This window comes from Schistocerca gregaria, chromosome X, assembly GCF_023897955.1.
Source record: "Schistocerca gregaria isolate iqSchGreg1 chromosome X, iqSchGreg1.2, whole genome shotgun sequence".
NCBI lineage: Eukaryota > Metazoa > Arthropoda > Insecta > Orthoptera > Acrididae > Schistocerca > Schistocerca gregaria.
In genome coordinates, this window is record NC_064931.1 from 140,916,705 (window position 1) to 140,937,638 (window position 20,934).

At 41.6% G+C, this 20,934-nt stretch overlaps 2 protein-coding genes across 5 annotated transcripts in view; one reads left to right on the plus strand and one right to left on the minus strand.

The window, feature by feature from the left end:
• Positions 1 to 20,934, minus strand: part of LOC126297535 (excitatory amino acid transporter 1) — a 661,389-nt gene that overhangs the window by 47,037 nt on the left and 593,418 nt on the right. The window lies entirely within an intron of this gene.
• On the plus strand, positions 533 to 18,338 carry LOC126297536 (uncharacterized). The gene is made up of 3 exons (XM_049988449.1): positions 533 to 589; positions 13,193 to 13,348; positions 14,749 to 18,338. The coding sequence occupies exons 1-3, from the start codon at positions 550 to 552 to the stop codon at positions 14,964 to 14,966; spliced, it is 414 nt and encodes a 137-aa protein (XP_049844406.1). The 5' UTR covers positions 533 to 549; the 3' UTR covers positions 14,967 to 18,338.

Consider the following 20,934-nt stretch of genomic DNA (forward strand, 5'->3'; position numbering starts at 1 on the left):
GTTATCGTTGCCTGTGCTGCGTAGACTAGTTTGGAGCTAGTCTAAAAATGTTGGTTTGCTGCGGACAGTATTATACATTCCATTTGGGATCCAGACACCGAACACACACAGCTCCATCGCTCGCAGTCTCAGAAAAAAATGATTTGCCAATCACCGAAACATTGTGCACAATCATTTTTAACCTGGCAGTAAATGCTTAAATACATCTTCAATACTGAATAAATCTAGAAAGGAATATTGTGGCGTTTATAGGTGTCTGCGCTAGACTATTTAACGGTGAAAGAAGCTAAAAATTTCAGCCAAATTTCGTTCCACTTCCCTTGACTGTTGTATCGTGTTATACACTGATTTATGTTCTGAGTAATCACTAAGCATTGGCATTGCAGTTGCTTCAGTTGCACATGAAAAAGGTTTGATTGAGATCGGCGTTTTGTGGGGAAACAAAGTCCTGTTAAGAAATCCAGGCTTCCGCGTATTGAGAGGAAATCCTGCGCCGATAAAGAGCGTCTGGACTGAGTCACACGGCCCCAGTCGGCAGCAGCGCCCAGCATGAGCCGCTTCATTCTCTTATTGGCTCTTCTCATACCAGGTAAAGCTCTTGATCAATTTATGCAAGTGGAAACATTGCTTGTAATTGCTGTCGACTTGCGAATACTCACTAAATTGCACTATTTCATGTGGCTAATTTAAAAAATGGCTGATCAGGGAACATCTGTGTTTTGTAAGAGCTTTGAAGTATTATTCAATATACAGTCACACACTGATTTGATGCTTCTACAAAGCAGAAAGTACTGATTAGCCACACGCAAACGAATGCACGAAGGGCAAGGAAAACATTTCTCAGCGCACCAGTGACAGTGTTTATTAGGTCGTAAGTGCATTTATTATTAGGACGTAGCCTCCTTTTAAGTTATAAGACTTCCAACCTTTTTCTTTGAGTGGATTTCATCCGTGAAACACGATTGTGAGACATCTGTACAATATTATTCTACGACTGCGATATCCCCTACTTTGGGTTTTCCAGTCACAAATACCTTGAGACATAAGAACGGATGGAAGTCAGAAGGTACCTTATCTGGTGGACAGGACAGATATTACTACAATTCGTACTTCCAATCACTGTTTCTCCACTGTCAAACCATATTTATGGGTATAAGCATTGTCGCGATGTCATCTTTTGTTCCTTTCTTTTTGAAGGAGAGTATCTTCTAGCTTAATTTTTCGTCCAATTGGGCCACAAACGTACGTAGTATTCGTAACTTATTACTTTTTACAGTTTTCTCTACCTTGCTATATCGATCTAACTGTTATACCACTTTCGGCATACGGCATATTTCCATTAAACGCTTACTGCGAAGAAACAATAGAATGCGTATGACACCAGTACAATTCAAAACACCATCCACAAAATAATGTACATGGGATAAGTCGACACTGACTGGCGGTTGGTATTTGCGCATGTTTCCACAGTCGGTTTTCCTGCACGGTAGCACAATCACAATGAAATGAATTTCCTAGCCTTTTCACAAACTGTATAATATAAAAAAGTTTTTCTACTTGGATATCAAACCAACGGTGTACGTTTTAAATATGGTGTGTGTGTGTGTGTGTGTGTGTGTGTGTGTGTGTGTGTGTGTGTGAAATACTGCATGGCCTCACTTATGAAACACGGTTACAAAAAAAAAAAAGATATTAAATAAAATGACAAATAAATCATCAAACAGTCAGTATGTTTCAGTTTACAATATGGAGCAGGACTGTATCAGACAGTTTTCCAAAAGGTCAGTTTTCGATGGCACTTCTCAGTTTGCGCCCACTCTGAGGAATAAGTAAAAACACCAATTGTCAATCAGACCGGTCTGGATACTAGGGCTTCCGCTCCTTACTTCATCATGCACATTTATACAGACACATTTAAAGTCTCGACAACATTGTCTACCTTTCCTTTCCCTCTTTATTGTAGGCTCATAAATTACGTGTAACTTATGGTAAATTTGAGCAGCTGTAGTTCCTCTACCACAAAAAAATCTAATTACAGTAGTCACTTTGTATCTGACTGGCACAACGTTTACCGAAACCATTGTTGTTTGCTTTCACCCATGTTGCAGTAACTATCGAATAAAATAATTAGTTACATAGTTTCCTTAACAACCAACAGGTAATGATGCATTCGTACAATTTTTTCCTGAGCTGCCTACCTATAAGGTAAGCAATCTACATTTACTTTCCGAAAGCGCTTCCTATATATCTCGTCTTCGGATCACGATGACTGCTCATTCCCTGAATATATGAATTCATTTCCTACCCGAGTATACCTCCGAAGTTTTGAAAGAAAATTCCGTGGTTACATTCACCTTTCCATAACACAGTTTCCAAAAAACTTTTATTTCTTTAATTGTTGCAGGGCATATTTTCTCATCTCTCTCATCAGAGGCAAAAGTAATCGTCGAGTCCCTGCTGGACAAGACACATATGTCTCATAATTCACAGAGAAACATAATAAAGGGACACGTTGCAGTTCACTGTTTGTCTAATATGACAAATTATGAGTCAAAATTTAAGGTTTACCGTTATTACATTACATTTTAGGAGGCTACATTTAACAAATCTTCCCATTTGACATTAACATTCTCTTCTCACGAATTGTAACTAAATTTTTATTTTCACACCTGAACATTCAAAATATAACTGCATTTAAAATTTTTGCTACTAAAAAAAAAAATCAACTTTATCGCAAAACTACACTGTCTAACAAAACAAGTGATGTCCCCAGAAAAGAAGGACGAATGGAAATGAAACTTCAGGAGTTTAGAGTGTATGTGGTTGTTTTTGTTGTTGTTGTTGTTTTCAACACTGAGACTGGTTTGATGCAGCTCTCCATGCTACTCTATCCTGTGCAACCTTCTTCATCTCCCAGTACGTACTGCAGCGTACATCCATCTGAATCTGCTTAGTGTATTTCTATTGGTCTCCCTCTACGATTTTTACCCTCCACGCTGCCCTCCAATATTAAATTGGTGATTCCTTCATGCCTCAGAATATGCCCTACCAACCGATCCCTTCTAGTCAAGTTATGTCACAAACTCCTCTTCTCCCCAATTCTATTCAATACCTCCTCTTTAGTTATGTGATCTACCCATCTAATCTTCAGCATTCTTCTGTAGCACCACATTTCAAAAGCTTCTATTCTATTCTTGTCAAAACTATTTATCGTCCATGTTTCACTTCCGTACAGGGCTACACTCCATACAAATACTTTGAGAAAAGTCTTCCTGACACTTAAATCTATACTCGATGTTAACAAATTTCTCTTCTTCAGAAACGCTTTCCTTGCCATTGCCAGTCTACATTTTATATCCTCTCTACTTCGACCATCATCAGTTATTTTGCTCCCCAAATAGCAAAACTCCTTTACTACTTTAAGTGTGTCATTTCCTAATCTAGTTCCCTCAGCATCACCTGAGTTAACTCGACTACATTCCATTATGCTCGTTTTGCTTTTGTTGATGTTCATCTTATATCCTCCTTTCAAGACACTGTCCATTCCGTTCAGCTGCTCTTCCAGGTCTCTTGCTGTCTCTGACAGAATTACAATGTCACTGGCGAACCTTGAAGTTTTTATTTCTTCTCCATGGGTTTTAACACCTACTCCTAATTTTCTTTTGTTTCCTTTATTGCTTGCTCAATATACAGATTGAATAAGATCGGGGACAGGCTGCAACCCTGTCTCACTCCCTTCCCAACCGCTGCTTCCCTTTCATGTCCCCCCCCCCCCCCCCCCCCGACTCTTACAACTGCTGTCTTGTTTCTGTACAAATTGTAAATAGCCTTGCGCTCCCTGTATTTTACCCCGGCCAGCTTCAGAATTTGAAAGAGAATATTCCAGTCAACATTGTCAAAAGCTTTCTCTAAGTCTACAAATGCTAGAAATGTAGGTTTGCCATTCCTTAATCTATTTTCTAAGGTAAGTCGTAGGGTCAGTATTGCATCACGTGTTAAAATATCTCTACGGTATCCAAACTGATCTTCCCCGAGGTCGGCTTCTACCAGTTTTTCCATTCGTCTGTACAGAATTCGCGTTAGTATTTTGGATCTGTGACTTATTAAACTGAATAGTTCGGTAATTTTCACATCTGTCAATACCTGCTGTCTTTGGGAGTGGAATTATAATATTCTTCTTGAAGTCTGAGGGTATTTCGTCTGTTTCATACATTTTTCTCACGAGATGGTAGAGTTTAGTGAAGACTGGCTCTCCCAAGGCTGTCAGTAGTTCTAATGGAATGCTGTCTACTCCCGGGGCCTTGTTTCGACTTAGGTCTTTCAGTGTTCTGTCAAACTCTTCACGCAGTATCGTAGCTCCCATTTCATCTACATCCTCTTCCATTTCCATAATATTGCCCTCATGTACCTCGCCCTTTATATGATGTTATTTCAGTGATTCCAAAATCGAGTGAAACGTACGAAGAACTCGACACTGTGGATGAACTTATTAATATGATGTTGCACCGCGTCTGGCGTGAATGCACGCACTGGTTCAAAAATAGCTCTGAGCACTATGGGAATTAACATCTGTGGTCATCAGTCCCCTAGAACTTAGAACTACTTAAACCTAACTAACCTAAGGACACCACAAACATCCATGCCCGAGGCAGGATTCGTACCTGCGACCGCAGCAGGCGCGGTTCCGGACTGAGCGCCTAGAACAGCTCGGCCACCGTGGCCGGCGCACGCACTGGTTCGGTTTCGTAACGTGTTAGGAAGCCATTATATGCTGTTAGGAGGAAAGTTGGACCTCAACTGTTGTAAATGGTCCTCGATGTACTGGATACTGCGACTGGTACCGATTTTACGTCTGAGCTGGTTCCACACCTGTTCTATTGGGTAAAGATCTGGGCCTAATGCTGGCCAATGGAATACTTCAGTATCGTGCAGACAGTTCGAAGAGACAAGTGCCATGCGAGAATAAGCAGTGTCCTGTCGAAAAATGACAACACGATACTGTCGCGTCAGAGGTAAGACACGAGAACACAGAATATCCATAAGGTACTGTTATTCCATTAGATTTCCTTCAGTAATTACATGCTGTGACCTGAAGTCATACCTGACATCTGTGTGTACTGTGACACCAGGAGTGAAATCGCTGTACCTTAGAAAAGCATTGCAAGAATGTGATCTCTCCCAGGTTGCCGCCATACTCGCTGGCGATGATCATCCGAGGTATAGTGCGCGCACAATGCCGGTGGCCGCTAGATGCGCAGTTGCCATGTCAAAATTTGCTTCTTTTGCCAAAACACAGCGGATATTACACTGTCTCACATCACTAACATGTTGTTCAGACTCAACTACGAGAGGATTCTGCAAACAGTGGTTTATTAAGTTTGTTTAAGTGAGGAACTGAGGAAAAGTAAAGTCAGTAGCTTCTGAAAAAGCACAGCCGTGCGGGATTAGCCGAACAGTCTGAGACGCTGCAATCATGGAGTGTGCGGCTGGTCCCAGCGGAGGTTCGAGTCATCCTTCCGGCATGGGTGTGTGTGTGTCCTTAGGATAATTTAGGTTAAGTGGTGTGTAAGCTTAGGGACTGATTACTTTAGTAGTTAAGTCCCATAAGATTTCACACACATTTGAACATTTTTTTCTGAATAAGCACATCCTCGGTACAAAAAAAAAAGTGTGATGACTGCACATACATTCCATAACCCACATTATTTCTCACTTCATCAGCTATCGACAGCCCTTAAAAATGACATTCTTTGACCGAAAAAGTCTTTAGTTATTGGAATAATACGGCAGATAATGAAGTTTTACTCAATAACGATATGGTAAAATATTCTCCTCTCTGCGTGCTGTCATTTGTCAAAATCTCATTTCGATGTCCAAAACAGTTTATGACATATGAGGAATGTTATGGATATTTCACTCTGGCTTTATCGCTGGCGCAGCGCGATCGCCCATGAGTGTGCTACATCAGATCAATTTTCTCGAGGTTGGTGACAAACAGATACCTCTACCCAAGTCTAAAGAAACGTTGAATATGTTAACTGAATTTCGTATGCAACAACATATTGTGTAATATGCACCAAACGCAAAATCATAGCGATCTCTGTTTTTCATTGGACATTTCGCGCAGTGTCTTACTTTCACGTGAACATTACAATAACTATGACCATTAACGAAATGATGGGGCCCATCATCATGAACCTGACATATAAAGCTATAAGTAAAGAAAAACGAAATTATTCTACCGAATAGTTTTTGTAAAATCGTTTGAGAAACATTGCAGCGTGCGCGCCCCGATTCCGTCATCGCTGACCAGCCGAGAGGTGGGAAATACTTATCGGTCTCCCCTTCTGAACAAAAGAATGGACTCTCCCAGCATTTTGGACGAAACCTGGTCACTGCGTATCCTCCGCGAGCTATAGTGCAGAATTCCGATTCTTCGCTGAACACAATGTGACGCCATTCGTCAGCAGTCCGTGCTTCCTAGTCATGGCATCACTCCAAACGTAACCATATGGCTTGTGGTGTTTAACGGTTGCCGATATTTGGGAAGGTAATTCTCTAGCCCGATTGCTGCTAGTATCTGAGCTATGGTGGGTGATGACAGAGAATGTTACAGGGAGTCCATTGTTTGCACTTGGATAGCGGGCGCTGATGTGAAGGGGTTACCATGTGCTCGGTGCACCGTACGGCGATTCTTTCTGTGGTCGACCGGGAACTTGACGATGAGTCTGCCTGCCCTCACGTTGACATGAACTCCAAAATCGAGCCACTAACTCACCCGAATGCTTCACAAATCCGCATACTGCATGATTCGGGCAGCCACCCAAATGGAGACCCACAATGGGCCCCCTTTCAAGCTATCAGGTGGTGATAACGCTGACTCACACAAGCACGCAACATCTCAGTGTCCTGCACAGCGATCACTCATCATCTAATGCTGTTCTCGCCCCTTATATGCCCTACCAGGAGAATAATATTAACTCACTGTGTTAGCTGTTCTACTTCTCACAAGGAATTGCGTCTCCAATCCTTTACATACCTGCCGATGCTGTGTATGTCTACGGAGTGCCATCGACCTATAATCCTTTTTTTTCTGGTAGTTTCACTTTTTTTGTTAGGCAGTGTATATAGTGAGAAACTTCCCTTCTTGAAAGATCGGTTCTACACTGAAGATTCCTAGGAATACAAGTAATGAGCTTATTTCATTCTAGGCGCTTCAGTCCGGAACCGCGCGACTCCTACGGTCGCAGGTTCGAATCCTGCCTCGGGCATGGATGTGTGTGATGTCCTTAGGTTAGTTAGATTTAAGTAGTTCTAAGTTCTAGGGCACTTATGACCTTAGATGTTAAGTCCCACAGTGCTCAGAGCCATTTCTTTCATTGCACAATGGAAACAGTATCAGCTCTGACATAGTAACGAATCTCATTTCATTACCAGGGCACAAACTGAGTAAAACAATGGCTTTACGAAAGACTGCTGTGTTGCACGAAAGAGAGACTTGGCGCATGTTTGTTAAAAAAATGAGCGAACTTCAAAGACGGAGAGAAAATGCAGCTGGCAAGCATTTCTGCAGGAAAGCTTCCTGGCACTCGCTTAACCAATTACTCGACTGTCACTCAAAGCTCTTGGCACAGCTCCAACACGTACTGTACGTTCATCTCTCTATGCTTCCGTTTACTTCGGCCACTGCTGCCGACGAATGGGCGTCCCTTTCTCCTTTCTGAAGCGTTTAGCGTAGATCCGTGTGCAAAGACGCCGCCAGTAACCTTCTGAGAGGTTCTAACTACGTAATACCGACGGTATTGGTGAATATGGTCTTAAAACACAGGAATTGGCCCTTTGGACGGCCTGTCGAAGGAGAAGGTGCACCATTAAGATGAACAGTCTTGCCTTCTTGAACGCTGGTCTAGTAAGTCATGTACGAGGACCGCGTGGTTTGTTATGGTTACGGACTCACACGAGGGCTTCCTGACAAGACGCAACCTGTAATGTTTCACAGGAAAAACCTGTAAACACGAGACTTTTTCTGTGATATGTAATATACAGGTGGAGAGACTTCACTGGAAGTGTAGCCCAGTCCGTTTCGAAGGTTGAGTACTTAATTACTTAATACTCAGTGTTTATAATCAGTTATTATTACAGAGAAACGAATTACATATCTAGTGATACCACTCACGGGCGGACTGTATAATTAATTTACAAGCTAGAAAACATAATTAGCGAGTCTATATTATGAAGACCTAAGTCGAAACAAGGCCCCAGGAGTAGACAGCATTCCATTAGAACTACTGACAGCCTTGGGAGAGCCAGGCCTAACAAAACTCTACCATCTAGTGAGCAAGATGTATGAGACAGGCGAAATACCCTCAGACTTCAAGAAGAATATAATAATTCCAATCCCAAAGAAAGCAGGTGTTGACAGATATGAAAATTACCGAACTGTCAGTTTAGTAAGTCATGGCTGCAAAATACAAACGCGAATTCTTTACAGGCGAATGGAAAAACTGGTAGAAGCCGCCTTCGGGGAAGATCAGTTTGGATTCCGTAGAAATATTAGAACACGTGAGACAATACTGACCCTACGACTTACCTTAGAAAATAGATTAAGGAAAGGAAAACCTACATTTCTAGCATTTGTAGACTTAGAGAAAGCTTTTGACAATGTTGACTGGAATATTCTCTTTCAAATGGCAGGTGTAAAACACAGGGAGGGAAAGGCTATTTACAATTTGTACAGAAGTCAGATGGGAGTTATAAGAGTCGAGGGACATGAAAGGGAAGCAGTGGTTGGGAAGGGAGTGAGACAGGGTTGTAGCCTATTCCAGATGTTATTAAATCTGTATAGTGAGCGCACAGTAAAGAGAACAAAAGAAAAGTTCGGAGTAGGTATTAAAATCCACGGAGAAGAAATAAAAACTTTGAGGTTCACCGATGACATTGTAATTCTGCCAGAGACAGCAAAGGACCTGGAAGAGCAGCTGAACGGAATGGACAATGTCATGAATGGAGAATATAAGATGAACATCAACAAAAGCAAAACGAGAATGGAATGTAGTCGAATTAAATCGGGTGATGCTGCGGGAATTAGATTAAAAAATGAGACGCTTAAAGTAGTAAATGAGTTTTGCTATTTGGGGAGCAAAATAACTGATAATGGTCGAAGTGGTGAGGATATAATATGTAGACTGGCAATGGCAAGGAAAGCGTTTCTGAAGAATAGAAATTTTTTAACATCAAGTATTGATTTAAGTGTCAGGAAGACTTTTCTCAAAGTATTTGTATGGAGTGTAGCCCTGTACGGAAGTGGAACATGGATGATAAATAGTTTAGACAAGAAGGGAATAGAAGCTTTTGAAATGTGGTGCTACAGAAGAATGCTGAAGATTAGATGAGTAGATCACATAATTAATGAGGAGGTATTGAATAGAATTGGTGAGAAGAGGAGTTTGTGGCAAAACTTGACTAGAAGAATGGATCGGTTGATAGGGTATATTCTGAGGCATCAAAGGATCACCAATTTAGTATTGGAGGGCAGCGTGGAGAGTAAAAATCGTAGAGGGAGACAAGAGATCAATACACTTAACAGATTCAGAAGGAAAAAAATGGTTCAAATGGCTCTGAGCACTATGGGACTTAACATCTGTGGTCATCAGTCCCCTAGAACTTAGAACTACTTAAACCTAACTAACCTAAAGACATCATACACATCCATGCCCGAGGCAGGATTCGAACCTGCGACCGTAGCAGTCGCGCTGCTCCAGACTGAGCGCCTAGAACAGCTAGACCACCGCGGCCGACATTCAGAAGGATGTAGGTTGCAGTAGGTACTGGGGATGAAGAAGCTTGCACAGGATAGAGTAGCATGGAGAGCTGCATCAAACTAGTCTCTGGACTGAAGACCACAACAACTTATTATAAACTACCCTGAGCCTTCTTGACCTAACGATGCGTTGCCTAGCACAGGAGCATCGGATCGCGAGGGTGGATTAATTTTAATGTACGGTGATCAATTTATTTAAGAAAGCTACAAGATAATATAAATCAGAAGAAGACGGGATTATTGCATTTAAATCATGGCCCAATGCACTCCAGTGAGGAAGACGTTTTTCGTGCTGTAATTGCTCTTCTGGAGCTATCACAGTGCCCAACCTAACGCCTAGGTGTTGTCGAGCACCACCGCGCAAAAAGCCACAGAAACGGTCAACGCTGCACCTCGCCTGGAATAACAGGACTTCCGTAATAATTCGATGCTTCTTTACACGCTGATTCGTATCAATGTTTCGTATATCGCATGTACAAGCCGAACGAAAATCGTTTTTAGTGTTTTATAGCTTGCCAAGGTTAGTCTTGCAAGAGACTATGACTTTCTGTAAGCAGAAGTGATTGTACGCATTCTTTAGATCATAATGATAAATCATAAGAACACTATCACTCATGACAATTCCATACAAGGACTCGAGCCTGGATCAAAGACTTTCGCGGGCTATGTTTTTCCAGCTGAGACAGATTTTTCCAGCTGAGACAGATTTTTCTGAAAGATCAGTACAGGTCCTCTTAACTCACAAATACCTATACTGTAAAGGCACACTCCAATAAAAACTGCACATATCAATCCGAAGTACGACAGTGATTCATTAAGTTAAGACACTGAAACATATTAACATTCATATATGTAAAGCATTTTCGAATGTCTTTTTACGTAGGCACCCACGACATCGTTTTGAAACAGTGCGTTGGACGTTGTTTCCGCATAAATACTATCCATCAGCAACTTTTATTAAACACTAATAATTACAGTGTTACGCAGTTCGAAGACGCAGCACACGAGAATCTGATCCAGTGCATCATATTAACTGCATTCTAATGTCTGTTCATGACACAGCGAATTATGACATAATTCAAACCTGTATCCGAGAAGGTAGTGGAAACCGAGACCTCCAATTTAAGAAACAGTAATACACTATCTATTACGTTATAGTTAAATTGCACGGAGTTCAGTATATAGGGTAAATGCACACCCACAGTTTCAGCTCGCAACCTTTGTACATCCAAGTAATGCGGAAGTGAGATAGAAATGCGAAGACTCGTCTGAAGCTAAGTCTGCGGTAAACGTCTCACTCATAAATCTGATAGCGTGAAGAGAAATTACAGTGAGAAAGTTTTCTGGGAATGTGGGAATAACTTTGCGAAACAGAATGAAGCACAAAAATTTTTCGGCCGAGGGCAGAGGTGACATGTGTCTCAACAAAGTTTCGACCATTTCAAATATAATCTGATTCTGGCGCCTTTCTGTAATGATGGACGTGTCTTTGGTCTACTGCTTCACGCAATAAACAAAACAGCGATGTTGTTAATGGGTTTAAGCAGGTGGCTCTTCAAAAAACTTGTTCGGAAACGTTATGGACAGCGTATGGTGCCATGAGGAAGTGTTTATACCTTTTTATTACCTTGGAAAATATACATTAAGCAGGTAGACCATGGTAGAATTTTTTTTAGCTGGTTCTAATGTTCCTTAGAGTGTCCAGTTTCAGGATTCATTCATATGAAGTGTTCGTAAATGTTAAGATACGTTAAAATCGCGATTAATTGCGTAGGGGCATGGTGCATCCGAGCGATCGAATGGAACCGCTGTAATACTCGGACAGTATCACAGAGGGCATTAGTATTAAGTAAAATACTGTTCTCAACTAGGTTTCTCTTCGTCACAGGATTCGTTGGTGGTAAACAGTCTGAAAGGACGTGCATGTCTCGCAACTTGTGGCATACATGAAGTAAAACGTGAATGCTTGAAAATGAGAAGTAAAACGCGAGTGTTCGTAAGTGACAAACAAACGTATTTATAAGGACAGAAAAGGCTCCAAAATTAATCTCAATCGTGCGAAACGCGCTTCGATTGGTAAGCGGAAGCCAGTTAATCGATATAATTTCGCCAAAATATGAGAGATACGTCATCGGCGAAAAAAAGACCAACTGTATAGTGCTGGCATTGCAGGTTAAAGGTTTGTTTACTTTCAATATTAAAAAACACAAGTTGAAACTGCAAAAGGTTTTTTATTCAAAACATAGTTTTTCAAGTTGGCAGGAATGAAATATACGTGCAATTTCATTATACCGTTTTGTAGTTTATCAGTCTGCGTTTTTTTCTTCTGTGGTACGGAGGATTGTTGCGATATATTTTAATTTCGATTTTTGGTGCACGGTTTTGTAAAGACTTTGTTGTTAAAACCATTTTTAAATATCTCTACGTATCGCTTTAGACAATATCAGTTTCAAAGCCGTTTTTGAAATTTTGTTCGAAGTTGAAAATTTAAGTGTTAAGAGCTCCCACGTACCGCCCACGCACTCCGTGAAGGCCTTTCATCGCTGTCGTGTAATGTCCTCTGGGTACAAGATTTTTACTTAAAAATAGATAATACATTCATAAGGATGTACAATAAAGGCGTAAAATCAGGAATATCTGTTCCACAATGAGGCGTCATCCTGGTCTATTCCCTGCAGTGCCGAAAACCACGCATGGCTCCTTGACAAACTGGATGAACAAAATACTTGAAAAGAGGTCTCAACGTTAAACGAAAAATACTTTTCTATCGGGGCAATATACCTATTTACAAATTTCGTTTGTGAGTGGAAATACATGAAAAAGTAGAGTTTCATTATTGGAATATCCAGCCTGTTCACCAGATTTGGTCTCAACCTACTTCAGCCGGCCGGAGTGGCCGAGCGGTTCTAGGCGCTACGGTCTGGAACCGTGTGAGCGCTACGGTCGCAGGTTCGAATCCTACCTCGGGCATGGATCTGTGTGGTGTCCTTAGGTTAGTTAGGTTTAAGTAGTTCCAAGTTCTAGGGGACTGATTACCTCAGTAGTTAAGTCCCATAGTGCTCAGCGCCATTCATTCATACTTCAGCACTGAAAGAAATTGGGGGCTGGAGACAGTTCTGGATCGTCCGAAGAGTTGATGAAAGCTGTGGATGGGCATTTTGTGGCTCATGTATGGAAGAAAAGTAGAAACAGCTCACTGACATAAAAGGAGAAAACGTCCACAAACGTGTCCATTTTTAGCTAAAAGATCAATGTTTTTTAGATGGATAAAATTTACAAGTCGCACCTGTGAAGAATATTCGAAAACAGCTCCGTGCACATGCTATTATAACATGGTAGGTGTACGAGTGTTGACGGCATTACGTTGTGCAGGAGATGTGGCGCGAGCGACCGCCGAGCCGGAGGTGCTGACGTGCTTCCACTGCGGCGACGAGGAGCAGGACGGGGAGCCACCTTGCAACACACAACCGCCACAGGTGGCCACCTGCCCTGAGGCCAACTACTGCCTCAAGATACTCTTCCAAAACGGTAACTGTCAGTTCTACCTCATCTTTCTAAATTATTTCTGTCTTTAGTTTTACGTGGCATTAGGCTACCTAGCCAGATCATTACACTCCTGGCCATTAAAATTGCTATACCAAGACGAAACGCAGATGTGGATGGTCTCACACTTTTCGTTATTTAAGGTCAACTGCCACTTTTCACACCATTCCGATATTTCTTCTAAATCGTTTTGCAGCTTGTTTTGATCTTCTGATGATTTTATTAGTCGGTAAACGACAGCGTCATCTGCAAACAACCGAAGACGGTTACTCAGATTGTCTCCCAAATCGTTTATATAGACAAGGAACAGCAAATGGCCTTTAACGCTACCTTGGGGAAAACCAGAAATCGCTTCTGTTTTACTCGATGACTTCCGTCAATTACTACGAACTGTGACCTCTCTAACAGGAAATCACAGATCCAGTCACATAACTGAGACAATATTCCATAAGCACGCAATTTCACTATATATATGTTCTAAAATCCTGCTGCATATCGACGTTAACGATATGGGCTTGTAATTTAGTGGATTACTCCCACTACCTTTCTTGAATATTGGTGTGACCTCTGCAAGTTTCCATTCTTTGGGTACGGATCATTCGTCGAGCTAACGGTTGTATATGATTGGTAAGTATGGAGCTAGTGCATCAGCATACTCCGAAAGGAACCTAATTGGTATAGAGTCTGGACCAGAAGACTTGCTTTTATTAAGTGATTTAAGTTGCTTCACTACTCAGAGGATATTTTTACTTCTACGTTACTCATGCTGGCAGCATCTGTGAGGCAACTACATTCATGAAATGGACTGGCCCACCCATAGCCTGGACGTGAATCCAATGGAAGACCACTGGCATGAGTTAGAACATGGACTTCGCTCTAGACCCCAGCGTCCTACATGAATACCTTTTCTGGTTTCGGCTTTAGAGGAAGAATGGGTTGCCGCTCCTCAGGTCCTTAGACACCTCTCTGATAGTCTCCCCAGAGTACTTCGAGCAGACAGTAAGGCGGCGGTGGACACATCGTATATTAATCACACTGGACTCGCATCGGGAGGACGACGGTTCAATCCCGCGTCCGACCATCCTGATTTAGGTTTTCCGTGATTTTCCTAAATCGCTCAGGGCAAATGCCGGGTTGGTTCCTTTGAAAGGGCATGGCCGATTTCCTTCCCTGTCCTTCCCTAATCCGATGAGACCGATGACCTCGCTGTCTGGTCTCCTCCCCGAAACAACCCAACCCTGTGTTGATCTCCACCAAAAGGTGTACGGATAGTTTTGATCAAATGATGCATATGTTGCTGTCATTGCCCTACAGCAGTAGTATTGGAGAAAAGAATTGTGCAAGCAGGTTGTCGCTGGCTCAGGTGAGCGTGCTATTTTCGGCAGGGTCCGTCCAGCGCGGCTGCGCGCCACGGGCGACGGCGTGGGGGCGTCGCGTGCTGGTCGGCTGCGTGGAGCCCGCGCGCGATGACACCAGCGTGCTGCGATACTGCGCCTGCGACACGCACCTCTGCAACCGAGCGCAGCCACCGCCGACCGACAACCTGCTGCTGCTGTTTTTGTTGTTCTGGGCCTGTCTGCTGTTCTTCCCGGGCGGACAATAACAAACCGCGTGCAGTACCCTCCGTGTCTAATTACTGCGTAGCGGTTAACACCTCTGCTTGCAAACCTGACTCCAAGATTTCTAAGCCCATAAGCTAACTGAAAACCAGACTTTACCTACTGAAGTATCACATCGTGCCATCGTCGAATAACAACTTTCTACAAGTACTAGCAGTGCTTATGCCAGCACCAGAAATTTTTCTACTTAAATGATAACTTTCAGGGTAGGCGTATGAAAATTTTCCGCTCTAATACGCAATTGTTGCGTGAATTATCTCAAATCTGAGCATTTGAGCCCGTCCACGGAAGATCGTAGATTCGATGAACGACCGATGAACATTTAGCTCGATACTGACTGAAATGGCTTTTCGTTGCAGCGTACGTCTACATAGAAATGTGACATCGTGCCAAGTTCCGTAAGTTGTCAGCATCACAGCCCCGCTGGACTAGATTTACAGCGCGCCAGAATATTATCCCCCCGCCTGGCACAACAGTGCTCTTGTGGTTATGTTCGATTCCCACTGAGGGGATCGGATTTATATCGGGAGAACTTCGGACAACACCACGGTCTTCTAACATATCGAAATTTATAAACATTAGACTCAACTAAGGAGTGCAGGAAGATCAAGACAAACTCTGTTCTTTCTAAATACGAAAACCTCACCGACGCCCTAATCGTTTTAGATCAACATTCTCTTTTTTAAGCACAGATGGAATGCCAGAGAACTTGCATGCAAGAGAGGAAATGAAGACGATTTGATAAAAATCCTGACCCAGGTTTTATGATGACGAGGTCAGTGCCACTTAAAAACTATCGGTGGTGTTGAGTGAACTAATGGAGAGAGAAAATGACAGCATGAGGTCTGCAATATGACCCTCTTTGTAACTATTGAATGACGCACTGCATGGTACATTTATTGTGGCGCTATATACATCGATTAGAGAGTGTTTTCGCAAGTGCAGTGTTATCAGAGATAATTTATGTGATAGTGCTCAAGTAAAGGATGTTACATAATATTTCCTCAGGATAAGTATTTTTGCTATGTAAATTAAGTGAATTCTTTTCTGATGTTGAACGATAATATAAAAAATTTAATGTATCATAGTATCCGCTCATGGCTGTGGAAAATTGTTTTCAGACAGATTTTTGTCTTTTGCTGGATGCAAAAGTGTTCGGCTACAGCATATTTATCAAACTCCTCCCGCTTTGCCGTTACCTTATGCTCCTGATTTTGTTAATGCAGCGTTCTCGATGTTGTACCGACGCACATCTTACCAAATCTACAATGTAGTTGCTACTTTATCCACATGACTGTTAAAAACCGTAAACATCCCTCTGTCTCATTTCTGTATTACAGGGATAAATTGTTTATCTAATCTGTTTCTTAGACAGTCAGTCATGTGGATTTTGCAGACGGCTAATGTGTTACTACAGAGTTTTTGTGATCGTCGTAATGTACTTCTTACGTCGGAGGGCAACTACTCTTTCTTTATTAAGGCGTTCTTGAGACATTCCACTTCCACTCTAGTTCATGCCTCTAAGCGTATGTACTCTGCAAGTCACTTCAGTCAGCGACTCTCTTTGTGCAACTATCCGGTATCAAAGGACTATTCCCTTGAAAATGTCCTCCACAGACGGAGATACAAAGCTGAAATATTCAATTGTGTTCATTTGCCTACGACATGATAGCTCGGAAAATTTAATGAAGTTCTGTCTCTATTTTTGATGTTCGCCTTTTGTCCGGACTGAAGAACGTCGTAGTAATAACCTTTCTTCTAATGAAGGTGTTATACAGACTCCTTTGATACATTTTTCTGCTTAACACAGTATTGTATTGTATGTTAACCGGGGGCCTAGAAACGATGGAGAGGCTCCGTCCCCGTCGCAGCAGCAGTGGTCCACAACCCCACGACGACTACCGCACTCCACTTCACCCCTCCGCCGCCCACACCGAACCACTCTTTCAGGGTTACTGTGCGGTTCGGCTCCCGGTGGAAACCTCCCCCTCCCCCCTCTCCCCTCCCAGGGAACGTCTCACACCAGACGAGTGTAGCCCCTACGTGTGCGTGGTAGAGTAATGGTGGTGTACGCGTACGTGGAGAACTTGTTTGCGCAGTAATCGCCGACATAGTGTAACTGAGGCGGAATATGGGGAACCAGTCCGCATGCGCGGAGGCAGGTAGAAAACCGCCTAAAAGCCATCCACAGACTGGCCGGCTCACCGGACCTCGACACAAATCCGCCGGGTGGATTCGTGAGGGGGACGAGGCGCTCCTTCCCAATCCGGAAAGCCGTGCGTTAGACCGCACGGATAACCGGGCGAGCTAGCACAGTATTACTATACACTCCTTCAGTGCCTCAGTATCTGATATTAACAAACCTACGTTTGTTGAAGAAAGCTCTGTGCGTTTGTAGCAGAGAGTCTTCCGGATTCAAACATCGGCAATTTTTTTCTTTTAAGATAGCAGTACGGTATCATTTCTGGTATCGGGTCTCTTCGAATTTTGATTCTTAAGAAATCTGTATTTCATTTCCTACTCGAGTACTTTTATTCATCTACTGGTATTTCCTTTTAATACCGTTACTAACGCTTGGACACACAAATTAAACTATATTCACTGCAAGCCTCACTCTTGCTTTACACACATCAGAGCACAAAGAAATTTCTCCAAATTTTCCACTTTCGCTACTCCCACTTTATTTTAGTAGAAATTAGCGGTTCCCCTCCCCCATCCTCTCTCTCTCTCTCTCTCTCTCTCTCTCTCTCTCTCTCTCTCTCTCTCTCTCTCTCTCTCCTTCTGGCCCCCTCCTTTACCTTCTTCTACGTATTTGGAATATCTTACTACCCTAGAAGTTTATATTTATTAATATCATAAGAAAATATCTTAAAATGAAGGCTGCTGTGAAACTGAGCAGAAAATCACATGATTCCCTTGCAGCCATGGAACGCAAAAGTACGCAAAGAACAGAAAACAAACTGTAGACAATTGTATGTTCTCAAACTGTAAAATGATAATGTAAGTACTCTAATACGTTTTGTGTGTCAAATTATTTCAGGAAACACATTCATTCTATAAAAATGAAATTTGTTCACTAAATTACTTTGATAGTCTTCCTGAACAATGATTCTCTCGTGTGTGTGTGTGTGTGTGTGTGTGTGTGTGTGTGTGTGTGTGTGTGTGTGTGGAGTAGATAGCAGTCACTTTCTCGATGCGTTAAAGTTTGACCTTTAATAATTACATATGTCTCACTTTAAATGTATGTCAGTGTATAGAATGTGAGCCACGGATGCCTCATTTTATCTAAAATGTGATCGATGTCTGTGTAAAATATTGTAATAAAACGTAAACTATAAATAAAATTTTCTTGTGTAGGTCAGAGTATCATTAAGTGCAATACAGTTCGTAAACTAACTGTGCATTTTTAATATTCTGTCAACAACAAAATTTCTGCTCCAACCCTACTCAGTCTATGTAATCATTTTATTTCATATCCTATGTTCTTTCCTCAAATGATCTCTAGTCTAACTCCAGTGTTAACTCATGAACACCGTATTCAAACGCATATTTTAGTGAAGAAGAGAACTCTGCGTCACACATTCAGAGTGTGCTGTTGATAATAGTTTGTCTGGAATATTAAAGCTTGACTATATATTTCTTCGGTTTTCTCACAACACCACGTCGTTACTGAATATTTCCTTATCTGTGACAACTGTGAAAAATACTAATCTGAGGCTACTAAACCGCTTCAGTTGACTGGAAGCGAAACAATACAGTATAACTGACTCTTTACATTTTGGCGTGATAAAATTTCAAGAATGGCAGCTTTACAACTGCCTTCCGATTTGCTAATTACAGGACCGCAACGTAGGCAGCGGACTATCTAGATGCTTTGATGGCGGAGACTGATTGATTGTAGACCACATCTGGTTAAATGACCGCGAAACCGTACATCTCTTCATGCCAATTATTTTTAACTATGATTATTTCCTTAAGAAGCGATGGGTTTTCTGAAATGAAAACAGCTTATGCAAATATTAAACTTACTACCATAGCGCCCGCTGCTTCGCTCGCCTAGACTGTATGGTCTTCTTTAATCGAATTTATGTGGTGTTCACATATTGCACATCTTCTAAACTATTCACGCTAATTAAGGTCACAGACACCTGGTCCACTATCGCAGGTGTCCTTAGAAAAGTATTCCTTACCTTATCTTCGTCATAATTGCTATTACGTATATCTGCAGTTCCGCGGGCAGTCATTTTAAAACATCACTGAACTGAGTACATCACAAGACATGCTACCTACATCATTCATCGCGTCTGCATACTTGACACATGAACGTACACGACAGATGACAGCATGCGATTCACTGTTCTGCCCAAGCTCTGCTGTACAATATTGAAAACCGTCAAGAATGTTTTATTAAATTAAAAGATGACGCTTAACCCATACAAGAACTTTCTAAAAACAACCACAAAAACGAAACAAAATAACCTACCCTGCAAAGAATCTAATACCGCCATGTAATGTATTCTTACAAACTTTTGAAAGGAAAACAAATTTTCTTTTTCGCTGTGATGACATTTGCTAAAAGACCTGCCTCTCATCCATTCGCAAGTGTTTCATACAAACGTTCATGAAGAACTTGGAAGAAGTAAACACGTCGCATTTCAGCTGCAGCTCAATGGAATTTGCCCTCTCTCAGATTCCTACTATTGTGTCCAGATATGGATTCTCAGTAAAACCTTGGCTATATGTTTGCTGAAACCATTTCCTGATGGCAAAAAATGTGTAACTGCGAGACCTTGGAGCAGTTCGGCAAAGCTGAACGCATTTTGGATCTTTTAGAATGTATATGGAGAAAATTTGCCAAGTTATCTTTGACTGAAATAAAGCACAACGAATAAATACTAAAATATGTTAAAGATAAAAATACATTAATTGACAACACAGAGAAGAAAACGTAAATTAACTGCGTATCTAATTTGACATAACAGCTACATTAAAAAAGTGTTAGAAGTGAACATCCTGGGGAAAAAAAATCAAGACACAGACCCAGAACACCTGCGTAAAAGTCTTTTTTTTGGGAAAATAAATTTCAGCAACTATAAGCAAATAAATTTTTTTGAAAACATTATCAGCAATCTTATATTAATAAGATAATTAAAAAACAGTCTTAGATCGAAACTTTCTTTTGATTGGAGTTACTGTAACTAAAAAACCGTCTTGATCGCAAACTCCGATTAAAAGAAATTTGCGATCAAGACTGTTTTTTAATTACCAAATAGTATAGACGCAGGGGGGGAGAGAGAGAGAGAGAGAGAGAGAGAGAGAGAGAGAGAGAGAGAGAGAGAGAGAGAGGTGTGCTGCATTATCACTATCAAAATGAAATCCTCCAAAGTGTTCTTTAAGTTTTGGAAATATACGGGGCCAAATCGGGACTGTATGAAGGATGATGAGTGACAGTGACAGTTGCAGATGTCACAGCGCTGTTGTGTGACCTGGCATTGTCATCCTGAAGGAAAGGTTGTCCACGTGTGGACGAACTCTCTGAATTCGAAACTCTATTACAGCACACTGTTTCTCACGCACCGACGCAGTTACGTTACGCACCGCCATGTTACATGCTACAATTCGGAGCCCTCTAGCGGTAAAAGGCTGAAAATACATAAACGTGAAGAATAAAGATAAGGAACGCTAATAACGCTTGTTTTATTTAAAAAGCTTTAAGAGTTTTCACATGTAAAGTCTGAGTCATTACTTTCCAGAACGCCCTCGTACATCAGTCGTGGAATCACTGGTAGTATAATGAACATGTATTGCAAACTCATTTATGCTCTACATACTTAATTTCAAGAAAATCATACGATAAATTTTAATAGTCGTCACCGTCTACCTCTATTGCTACACTCAGTAATCCACCATCGAATTAAAGGTAAATTGCGTTTTGTTATGGAAACACATACA

Bases quoted from the DNA above. Each gene is read 5' to 3' on its own strand.
- LOC126297536 (XM_049988449.1), top strand. From the start codon at position 550: ATGAGCCGCTTCATTCTCTTATTGGCTCTTCTCATACCAG. The intron at 590-13,192 runs GTAAAGCTCTTG...TACGTTGTGCAG, and splicing joins ATTGGCTCTTCTCATACCAG to GAGATGTGGCGCGAGCGACC. The intron at 13,349-14,748 runs GTAACTGTCAGT...TATTTTCGGCAG, and splicing joins CAAGATACTCTTCCAAAACG to GGTCCGTCCAGCGCGGCTGC.